We start from the raw sequence: 12,152 nt of genomic DNA on the forward strand, positions 1-12,152 counted from the left end.
AACAGTCAAGAGAACCTGATTCTGCTGGGAAGAAGGGGGTCTTCTACTCTCCTGCAGTAACCAGAGCCTACTCCTTCCCCCAGTACCAGATTTGTCTCCCAACTCTCCCTTAGTAACAGGCATTTCTTCTCTCCCTGGTCTGATTTTCAGAAGTTGTATTATTTATTTATTTATTTATTTATTTATTTATTTATTTATTTATTTATTTATAAAATATTTTATTTATGGGTGCCTGGGTGGCTCAGTCGTTAAGCGTCTGACTTCAGCTCAGGTCATGATCCCAGGGTTCTGGGATTGAGCCCCGCATCGGGCTCCCTGCTCCGCGGGAAGCCCGCTTCTCTCTCTCCCACTCTCCCTGCTTGTGTTCCCTCTCTCGCTGTGTCTCTCTCTGTCAAATAAATAAATAAAATCTTTTTTTTAAAAAAAAACATCTTTTATTTGGCCTTGAACATTGTCATCTGCAAGGGTGTGTCCTGGTATCATGGGAATGGCTTATGAAGCCGGAGAACTGAGTAGAGAGAGAGAGAAAGAGAGAGAGAGAGCATGAGCAGGAAGGAAAGGCAGAGGGATAGGGACAAGCAGGGAGCCCAATGAGGGGCTCGATCCCAGAACCCCAAGATCATGACTGAACCGAGGGCACATGCTCAACTGACTGAGCCACCCAGGCGACCCCCAGAAGTCATATAAGATTACTCATATTAATTTCATGCAAGAACCTCTTCTCTTTTGAAATCCATGTTATCTGCCCATTTCATATCTTTATGAATGACAATTTATGATTTAATTCAACCATTTCATCCTCTTTTCCCAGGGCACACACTTGGTTATTTTTCCAACTACATATTACAGCTGGTTCACAGACCACTTTAGTCTATGAAGCTTGTCTTGATCTAAAAGGTTAAAGTCATTGGTCTTCCATTTCAACTCTCATAGCACTATGTCAACTGCTCCACATAACACCTTCTACCTTCCTTTTTTTTTTCTTAAGTATCTTCCCTGTAAGACTATGAACTTATAAATGCACTTGAATTTTCTATAATGAATGGCCAAAGCTGGCCACAACAAGCATTCAATAATTAGCTGCTGATGAAATGAATAGATAGTTTCAGGTATTTAAATGTATTCAATATATGCTACTGGGAAGCCAAAGAGAACACAAAACAAGTTATGACAGACATACCCACTTCAAATCTAATTTTGTAAGAGCGATCCTCTTTCTTTTCAATGAGTCAGCAGCTTTAGGGAATAATAGTTCTAAGATTAGTCATATTTTGCAGGAATTAATAATTTCCTAAAAGTTTCCTCCTTTACTAAGAAGGCTAAAAATACTGTGTTAACTGCTTATTTCAAATTAATATTAATAAAAAGTGATTTGGCCAGGCAGATTAAATGACCATGAGGTATTTCTCCAAATAATTCAAAAAACCTCAGATTAACACCTATCCATCTTAAGAGAATTTCTTTAAGGCAGAAGTAAGTCCAGTTGCAAATGATATTTTGCCCACCCTGAAAAATTTGCATCTCCAACTGTGAAGCTTATGTATAATAATTAGCCACCATAGAAAATCTTTTGAGGGAATTACTAAAACGCCTAAAATGAAGCTATAAACAGAATTTCAACATATATATTGCTGTGGGTATGTTAAAAAGCCAGTTGTTTCAGCAATGACTGAGCCCGAATCTTTTGACTCAGGACGACGGTCATGCTAGAAGTGTTGCTACTTTACAATCAGAAGCTCTGTTTTCATGTTAAAATACCCTACTTAAAGAGTGAATTAAGAATAGCAAAAAAATGTAGTTGAAACTGACATGTCCTTGGGCTCTGCCAAATCTGGGTTCAAATCCTAAGTCACTACTTCCTAGCCTTATAATTTGGGCAAGTTACTATCGTTCTCTGTGCCTCAGTTTCCTCATCAGTGATACCAACTCTTGGAAGGTTCTTGTCATAATTATAATATGCATGTGCATGCACGCACACACACGTACACAGATATTAATATCTATGAGATATATAAGGCGGGTAATAAATATAAAGGGCCTACCATAATATCCAACACACAGTAATTTAATATGACAGTTATATCCTCTTTTCCACCTCAACCTTTTATCTTCCACCTCAGAAAGAAAAATGGACCTCCAGACCCGTGTGATTATTTGCTAATAATTTATAATAGATAAAGTTGTTTGCTGGTCTTATACAAGAGAGATATTTTTATTTAGATCATTGAAAAGAGATTGTTTTGCTAAGAAAAATACTTTGGTTTGTCATGGATTTTGAGTCTTTCTTAAGAGAAGAAAAGCTAGATTTCTAGAATGTCCCTTATCAAAGGGACAAAAAAGTAGATGACATCAGAGCCAGAGATTTTGCAAATTAAAATCGTGATTTTGAATTGGTGTAGGATAAGGCTGTATTTATCTGAAAGAGTAAATTATACAGTAAGGATATTGTGTTGAGGCTCAGATATAAAAACCAGTACATTTGCAAAGACGCAAGTTCTCTGCATCCTGTCATACAAGATGATTGCTCCTCCTAAAATAAAATTCTTAAGGAAACATTTTAAAATAGTGACTGTAATTTTTTTAAAAATCCTTTAAGCCGGATACATTTGGTCAAAGGGAATAGATCTCTTCTTAATAGGTTCATGAGCACATAATTTTCATTTGAAAAATATTAACAAATTATGTTCAGGATAGTTCTCTACTTTTGTTTTAAGCAGAGCCCTATAACTGAGTTTCCTACATAATTTAAGTTAGTAGCTTCAAGATGTTCTTGTGCTGTATTTGAGCATGGCTCTATTTTCATATGACACGGCAGTTTGAATTTCCTGACTATGCCATTTTTGTCTTTATACTTCCCATGATTTTGTTACAGTGTTTCTTATATAGTAGCATTCAGGAAATTTTAAATGAATGCCTAACTGAATAGGCAAGATATATTTATTGAAATAAGATATAAGAAAATTCAGGATTTCGGCTGGCATCTGCTATTAATAAACAGATTGCCCAATACATAAGAGAAATTTCAGAGCCCAAAGACCTTTGTCTTCCTCTATAAACAGCTACGTAATTATCTTTTTCTTCTTTTCTACAATGAGAAAATTAGCATTTGAAACACAAATAGTTTCAAACATATGCTTTCATTATATGTATAATAAGCATGAATTTTAATCTTCATGATGGTAGAGATCCATTGTTCTATCCAAAAAGAAACAGAAGTTTTCACTTCAAACTGTGGTTCATTAGAAATTATCGCTCTATTTTGGCACAAGTCAAACAGAATGCTAGGTTGGATGTGACCTTAGAGGTCACCCACTCCAATCTCTCATTGTATAGATAAGCAAACTTAGCTCCAGAAAGGTTAAGTGACTTATCAAGGTCATGTAGTTAGTGTCAGAGTCGGGGGGGAAAAATGCAGGTTTCCTTATCACATCCAGTAAACATGCAGCTTTCACAAAAGCTCTATACAAACCACATTACAACGGTGGCTTTATGGGGCTCTTCAAACCCTGGGAACCAGTACATGTGGGTCACTAGGGGCCACAGGCCCTTTCTCCACGGGAAACTCACCTTCAGTATTGGAAATGGGGGTACTGTCACATTTGCTTTCACACTGCTGCATCGATGGGGGCCGAACAGTTTCTGGACAGTCACCAGATGCCTGTCCAGTGTAGGAGAGACACTGCACAGTCCTCATCTGCTGGCCAAGGCCACACTGAGCGGAACACTAAACCCAAAGACACAGACAGAAACAAAATACTGATCTCAATGATTTTCAGGAGGTAAAAAGATACTCTATCTTTTCAAATACCATATATACATCAGCTTTTAAAGCCCATGTGAAGTTCATCCTTGAGAGGTGTATGATTAAGTCATTCTCCTCTAGAATTGGTTTAGAAATTATTAGATCATGTGATGACCCTAGAAAATGGAAGCAATATCATTCCCAGGAAACAAGAGATTTCTTGGGCTATTTTTCTAACAGTTCCAAGCAGGTGAACTGTCACAGGAGTATAGTAAGAAAATCCTCATGATGAAGTAGGGTAATAATTAGAGATTCTAATGCTGGACATCCCTTGTGCTCCCTATTTATTATAGGCTTATGGGCAAGCAATCTGATGGTTTACTGGAGCGCTGTGAATCTGATCAAAATGTGAGTTCAGTGTAAGAGCAGTGACTGCTGTGCAGGATGGTGACAGGGACCAGTTTAAAAAAAAAAAGAGCTTAAATAAGTACCTTGAGTTTTCTCAGGTATTGTCAGTCACACAAATGTGAACCAAGTAGCATGTCTCTCTCTCCTTTTTCATCTACTTAGTAATTCAGTTACTTCAGAATTGAAGTTACTCTCAGAGTGACTTAGTTTCAGCTGGGACTAATCAGCTGTCCAGGCTGAAGAATGAAGCGGGGTCTACCCTTTGGGCCTGCCACCCAGAATACCAGCAAAGCTGTGAGACTTGGGATCAAGGAGATGAGCTAGCCAGTGCCAAGACAGGTGATGGTGATGTTTACAAGGTAAACAAACTGAGGCCCCATTGAATTTATTTGAAAAAACTCTCAAAGCACTTATAGGACTTGCAAGGATATTCATAGACTCATTCATTAAAAAAATGTTTAAATACAAAATGACAAACAAATGGACCATAAAAATGTATTAAAGCATCCTTGACAATGTATTTTTACCAGTTAATTTTAATTTTAGGAAACTGAACTTAAAATATAGATGAGAAGAAAAGGACTTGACAATATTTAAAAGAATAATCTGAAATTGATTACTGTAAATTTGGGAAAATCACTAAAATGCAAAAACTTTCAACTGACCTTTATATAATAACTTTATATAATAGTGCATTGCAACAAAGAGTATGTAAGGAAGGAAACGTCTACCTGGTTTAAATAAAAATTAGGAGAGCATGTCTGTACTGATTCTTTAATAGCATATCAATTCCATATTATGAAAGAGTTACACTTCCACAGAGACACACATAATTGCTTATAATGCTTAACCTTATCATGTGTATTCCACGTAAGTATTTTATAAATTAAATACTGCTATACAAATGCAAGTTATTAATTATTTGTTATACAAATGCAAATGTTAACTATTTTATGATCAAACTTTTTTTTGTTTACCCACAAGGCTGACTGAGCACAAAGCAAGTATATTTATTTGCCTTAATGGAGACTGAAAATCTTTTGCCCTTGCCTAAATGTAATGAAAGAGGTCTGCAGATACTGCTATACTCTAGAAATACTGAAGTTTGGCCAGAATTTTACTAACTACTTCTATGCAATGCCATTTTTAAGAAGTAATGGCAGGTCCAGTCCAGAGCACACACAAAATCATACCGGTATAGTTATGTGCCATGATTTGGGTCTCAGATTTTAGGAAACAACTAGCTACAAGGTTAATTATAAGACCACAGGAAAAGGGCAATAACTGTCTAGAAATTTACTTTCTGGAGCATTATTTTTTAATGTAACCTAATAGATTTCCTTTTTGACATTCAAAGGAATAATACTCAATTTTCCTTGTATTCAAATATACCAATTTGTTTTAAAAGGATTTAAGGTGGCCTTCTGCAATATAACACAATTTAAAAGTAAGTGAGACTAAAGAAAGAAAAAATGTAAGTTAGAACATAAAATGAGTCTAATAAAAATACATATGAAAAGCCCTATATACCGGCTTCCCAATTCATGATGTCCCTCAGATAAACCCACTGAAGAATAAATCTTAATAGTATTGCAAATACTGTCAATCAGGTTATCAACCTAATCCCCATACCTTTTCTGTGAAGTTAAGAGGAGCTACTTTGCAAGTGGGAAAGTTAAGACACTGGTATTAACTGATTCGTTCTTGAAGTAGTTGGGAGATGGAACTAGAATCCAAAGTTTTGTTGGCTTGCTCAAATATCTGGCCATATAGACTACTTCTTTTTCCATTCTAAGTTAAAATGTTAAGATCCAAGGAGTAGGTAGAAGTCGAAAGTGTGTGGGGGTGGGAGAGACACAGCTACTTAGTCTATGTGTGGCGGCTCCTGCATGTGCCTTTTTTCATACTTGTATCTCATACCTAGATTTCTCAGCAGTATTACTCATCTCTTGAGCCCTCATAATGACCCGGTCAGGAAACTCAAGGATCTCAAGGTGCTGCTTCAGCAGGAGCCCCCCAGTCCAACTGCCTTACCTGGCCCCAGTCTCCAGTCACCCAGCGAGGAGGAGGGCAGCGACCCAAACTGCAGCGGATACGGACAGGGGGTTTGCTCTCTTCTGGACACTGTGCAGCTGGGAATGTTTTAGAGAGGTCACTGCTCTTGCACAGAACAATCCGATGCTTGAATCCTGGACCACATTTGGGAGTGCACTGGAAATGAAACAAATACTAATGAATAATGGTGTTCTAAAGATAGAGGAAAATTGGAGGAAAGTCTTTCTTGAAGTAAATGTGTTTGGGTATACAATATGTATATACACTAAATTCGGGGCAAAGTCTTTCAGATATGAAAACTCCTTAAGTTTTTAAGCAGAAGTACTTTTATCTTTTTCCCTAAGGACTTGAAGAGCTAAACCCAAAGTTTGCTTTTCTTGGCTAACTTATTTTCTTCTTTTATTGTGGGTAGGTTTATTCCTCGATTCCTCCCTATCCTTGGGCCACATTCAGCTGTGATAAGATTCTGCTAATTTTTGGAATGTGGAATCCTTGGTTTCCTACTTGCTGGGTGTAGTCTTCTGAAAAGAATCCTTATGTTATTCATAGACCATGAGAACTCGTCTTTGTGAAGCAAGCTAGAGGTTGACTGAGGTGTGTTTTCTTAGAGTGTGGTAACTAAGAATACATGGCCATTGGTGAAGGTTTATTGCACAGAAAATCTCTGGACTTTCCCCTGTCCATAATGAATTTCCCAAAACATAATGAATTTGACTATTCTTTAGTTGGACCAGTCTGATCTTCATACTGAGGAAAAGATGTCACAAAGTCTATTATTTACCTCTTCTCCACGTTAATTGGAATGTTCTCTTTCTAGAGTCACCTATTAAACATGGTGACTGACTAAAGTCTCCAACTTTCTCCCCTGCATGTCTGAACCCTTCCTTAAAATCTGTTCTTCCTCTCAGTCAAGTGACGACCTTACCCATAACATTTGGAAACCCTGTTTCTATACCTTTCATTCAAAAAAAAGAAAGAAAGAAAAAGAAATTTTCCAGATCTACTGCAAGAGCTACACTACACTGAAGAGAAGGGGATATAAAAAGGAATAAGATGATCTCTACCTTCCAGGAGCTTGTAGTTTTTAAAAAAGATTTATTTATTTATTTTGGAGGGAGAGAGAGAGGACGCAGGGGAGAGGGAGCGAGAATCCTCAAGCAGACTCCCTGCTGAGTGTGGAGCCCCTACACCTCTCTCACATCTGTTGACTTTTCTCTGTCTCCACTGTCACTAACCTTACTTCAGACAAACGTCATTTCCTTCATGTAATGTTGCCCTGGCTTTCTAACAGGTCTCCTGTTTCTTGCTCTTACCTCAGTTCACTCTCCAAAGCACCAATCCAATTATATGCTCTCGGGATTAAAACAAAAACACCCAAAAAAAAAAAAAAAAATCCTTCAATGGCTTGCTATTGTCTTCAAGATAAAAATTCAAACTCTAAATATGCTTGCTATACCCTGCTAGGAAGGCTACGCTTACCTCTTCAGATTCACCTCTCCACACTCACGGGCGGTATTCTCCGGTGCCAGCCCAGTGCCACACACAATGGCAATGCTGCTGTCACTTCCGTTAGTTAGCCACTACTAAGAAGAATTATGATAATAGCGGCTACCATTTAATAAACAGAGTATATACCAAGTGTTGTGCTAAGTGCTGTAATTTACATAGTCGTCACAAAAATCCTGTCAGATGGCAATTATTACGCTGTTTTTAAAATAAGGAAACGGTCAGGAGAAGTGGTAGAAAGTCATGCAGCTATTAAATGGCAGACCTAATGCTAACTCCTACTGTCTCTTGGATGTTAGGCATTACACTATGTACTTTGCAATTATTATCTCATGGAACCATCACAACAATCCCAACACTTCATTTTTCAAGAATCCAAGACATGCAATCATCTCCTGCAATCATGTCTTCTGTAGAATTAATAAAGCCCTGATTCCCACTTGTGTCTAGTCCTCCTGACTTTACCCCAAGTCTCCTCCACCATCCACCAGTGTTAGAAGCCAAAGCTTTAGAGGATTTCTGTCACTTTCTTAATGCTTAATATTATCATCAATAATAACACTACTAGGGCGCCTGGGTGGCTCAGATGGTTAAGCGTCTGCCTTCGGCTCAGGTCTTGATCCCAGGATCCTGGGATCGAGTCCCGTCATCAGGCTCCCTGCTCAGCGGGGAGCCTGCTTCTCCCTCTGCCTCTCTCTCTCTCTCTAAAAAAAAAAAAAAAGAAAAAAAAATAACACTACTAACCTGACATTTCATTAGCATTTCACAGTTCACAAAACACTTTCAAATACATTATTCTCATACAAGTTTTTGAGAACAGTTACAGATAAGGAAAGCTTAAGCAACTTAAGGTGAAACAGATAGCAAATGGTAGAGCAGGAACTAAATCCTAGGCCTTCTGATCCACACTATAGCTCTTAGCATCAGCAGAAACAAAGTCATGAGAACATACAAGAAATACTAATTAATTATTAAAAAATAAGAGATAAAGTACGAAAAGAAGAGTACTTCTGACCTTAGGGAGATAGGCAAAAACATGTAGGATAGATAGGAAATTCAATTTTAGTATTTTAAGCTGTGATTAGTTCTACATATTGGCAACATTTATTAATAAATACACTTGTGCCACTGCCCTCTCCCTTTACATTTTAAAAGCACATATATGTATATTAAAGCTGGGGACATATGCCGTCTGCTTATTTGGATATCTTTTTCCAGTAGCAAGAAGCTCCTGCTATTATTTGAATAATGTGGTAATATCTAGCAGTCTTTGCTAAGAGCTTATGCCAAAGTCCTGCTTACAATTAGGGGAGCCAGACAATGCAATGATAGACAATTCATTCATTTGTGTCTAGAAGTGCCCAGGAAACCAAAACCAAACCAAAACAAGTAACACTGGTATTAACAGGGAGAAGAATAAAAAGAGAAAGCAACACTAATATTTATTAAGCACCAGGCAGTGTTGTAAATACTTTGCATGTCATACTCTACCTGATCCTCACAGAAACCTTATGAAGTACTATTTTCACACCCACTCTACAGGTGAGAAACTGAAGCACTGAGAAGGATTTACAGATAAATCCAGGTAGCAAGTTTCTACCAGAACAAAGCTCTGAAATGTAAATGTACAGAGACACAAACTCTCTGTGGGACAACATGTGATTATACACAAAACTGAGCAGCATACAATGACAACTTCTGCTGAGGCAAAAAATAATTTTAGAAAATTACAGCCCAACTCCATTAAATAAGCTAAGGATATTCCATCCCATCGCACTAGAAGTAGAGATAATCAACCGGATTCTCAAAATAATGAATGACTGAAAACTACATTTCTGCCAGTTTCTGATTCAATAAATACACCGGCCCTGATCCCTGCAGATCTAGTCATAAATACTACATGTCTGTGGCCAAAGCCTCAACTCTGCTCTCTGCAAATATTGTACTTCTTAAGGGAGATTATAAATTAAATGTTTAGGGGCACCTGGGTGGCTTAGTTGGTTAAGCATCTGCCTTTGGCTCAGGTCATGATCCCAGGGTCCCGGGATCGAGCCCCGCATTGGGCTCCGTGCTTAGCCAAAAGCCTGCTTCTCTTTCTGCCCCTCTCCCTGCTAATGGTCTCTCTCTCTCTCTCTGTCTGAAATAAATAAAATCTTTTTAAAAAAATTAAATTAAATGTTTAAAAATTCCTTATAAAAAAAACAGTAAGGGCATAGGGATGACACTTAGACCAGCTTCATTCGAGGAGAACTCTATCCAGCAAATTATTTTGACCTTACGTCAGAGATGTTTAAGCAGAGATGTCCCTCAGCTTGTTTTTATTTTTACTTCTTCCTTCTGCTTTATATAGCCTACATTTCATCTCTCTAGCCTTCTGATAAATATGTTTATCCATCTGACAGCTCCAGTTTTATTTTACTATCTAAAAAAATAAGAAATTTTAGGAAAGCAAGATGTAGTCATGATTATGTATATGATTAATAGGTATTAACTTAATTATAAGTGCTTCAGAGCATTCTTCAGAAATATCATTGGTCTCTGCCCCCATAAAGGGTATATTTTTACATATTTTTTACCACACACTAAAATTCATTGGTAACAATTAGATACTGAATACTTAGTTCAGTAATAAAATTCATTTTTTTAGATGAAAGCATAGCTATAAACATCAAAATCCATCCCATTCATTCTCACAATAAATTATAGGTAGCTGGTAGAGCGGGAACTAAATCCTAGGCCTTCTGATCCACACTATAGCTCTTAGCATCAGCAGAAACAAAGTCATGAGAACACACAAGAAATACTAATTAATTATTAAAAAATAGGGGTGCCTGGGTGGCTCAGTTGTTAAGCGTCTGCCTTCGGCCCAGGTCATGATCCCAGGGTCCTGGGATCGAGCCCCGCATCGGGCTCCCTGCTCCGCGGGAAGCCTGTTTCTCCCTCTCCCACTCCCCCTGCTTGTGCTCCTGCTCTCGCTCTCTCTCTCTCTGTCAAATAAATAAACAATCTTAAGATAAAATAAAAATAATTATTAAAAAATAAATTGAGATAAAGTACGAAAAGAAGAGTATTTCTGACTTTAGGGAGATAGGCAAAAACACGTAGGATAGATAAGAAATTCAATTTTAGTATTTTAAGCTATGATTAGTTCTCCATGCTGGCAACATTTAGGAAGATACTATTATATATCTTATAGGAAGATACTACTTCAGTGGACAATCCATTCTTTAGTAAAATTATTTCTCACTACTTTTCTTTATTGCAGGTAAATACCTATTTTTCCTATTCATTCATATAATCAAAATTTCACAATACTTTAAAATCTGACCAGAACATTTGGTTTGTGTTTTCACACTCAGTGGGATATAGGAGGTAATTTTTATGACAGATGCATTTATGCATTAGCTTTAGTGATCAATGATTAAAAAGCAAAAACATATTTAGCAGAGAAAAGTATTTGAAACCTCACCAGGGAAAACAATTTGGCTCTCACTTGTAAAGGATAGAAATGTTAACAGTTTGGGGTTAGACTGAGTTCTCTCCAGAGAGGTAGGTTTAATTCACTTCGTTAGAACACCAGAGTAGAACCTAGGAATAAGCCAGGTGATGTCACCACTGTCTTCGAAAACAAAGCACAGTCCCCTGTAGGTAGGTTTTCCACCCTTTCCATCGCTCCCCCCTCATTCCTTCTTAGGTAATGCTACCTGAATGTAAGTCCTATAAAAGCAATTGAGTGTGATGCCAGAGTAAGTACAAGAAACAGACCTTTTTCAGTGGCTACTCTGTGGGAGTCAAAAGAAACTATTCCAATACATCAAAAGAATGGCTTAGGATTGCTGGAGCCCATCCACAGTATGCAGCAATGCTTTTAAAAGTTATTTGCCAAGAGAGGGCAAAAAGAAAAAACCATTTAAGTCCAACACAGCACGGGTGATCCCAAGAGTGAAGCTAGATTATAGGAAATGGGAAAGCCGTGGCTTCATTAGTTTCACAAAAGATTGCTGAAGAGCCATTTTCCACCAAGGTAATTTGGCTTTTTTTTTTTTTTTTCCTTTTGCCATAATCACCGGGTGGGTTTCACTGATGGGGAAAACGAAAAACGGTTCCTGGCTTTGGAACAATGGAAATTTTATATTAGAGCGGCCGGCAAAGAAAAGGAAAAGGTCAAAGGGTACATTCCTCTTGCTGCAACATGTTTTCACCAGTTGAACCTCACCCTTGTGATTAGCAGAGCTCAGACAGCTGATAGTTGGCAGTGGGGAAGGAGCAGGAAAAGGAGGGAAGTTTCCAGGGGCGTGTCAAAAGAATATTGCGTGAAATATTTGTAGCAGTTAACTAAAAAAGATCGAACATTCCCTGCTCAGCTGCTAGGACCTCCTCTTTTCATTAGTGGGAGGTACTCCTTTCCTCTAGGCTGAACAGGCTCCTTGTTCTCACTTTG

The 12,152-nt window shown here is 37.8% G+C and overlaps 1 protein-coding gene across 4 annotated transcripts in view; it reads right to left on the minus strand.

The window, feature by feature from the left end:
• Positions 1–12,152, minus strand: part of ADAMTS6 (ADAM metallopeptidase with thrombospondin type 1 motif 6) — a 293,828-nt gene that overhangs the window by 11,798 nt on the left and 269,878 nt on the right. For all 4 annotated transcript variants that reach the window (XM_064596173.1, XM_064596170.1, XM_064596171.1 and 1 more), the window contains 2 exons: positions 6,185–6,361; positions 3,568–3,724 (listed from right to left, as the gene is read on the minus strand). In XM_064596173.1, coding sequence (XP_064452243.1) covers positions 3,568–3,724; positions 6,185–6,361 — 334 coding nt within the window. The remainder of the gene's footprint in view (positions 1–3,567; positions 3,725–6,184; positions 6,362–12,152) is intronic.

Source organism: Mirounga angustirostris, unplaced genomic scaffold (genome assembly GCF_029215605.1).
Source record: "Mirounga angustirostris isolate CCGP_5_RB_7025 unplaced genomic scaffold, mMirAng1.0.hap1 SCAF_7, whole genome shotgun sequence".
Taxonomy (NCBI): domain Eukaryota; kingdom Metazoa; phylum Chordata; class Mammalia; order Carnivora; family Phocidae; genus Mirounga; species Mirounga angustirostris.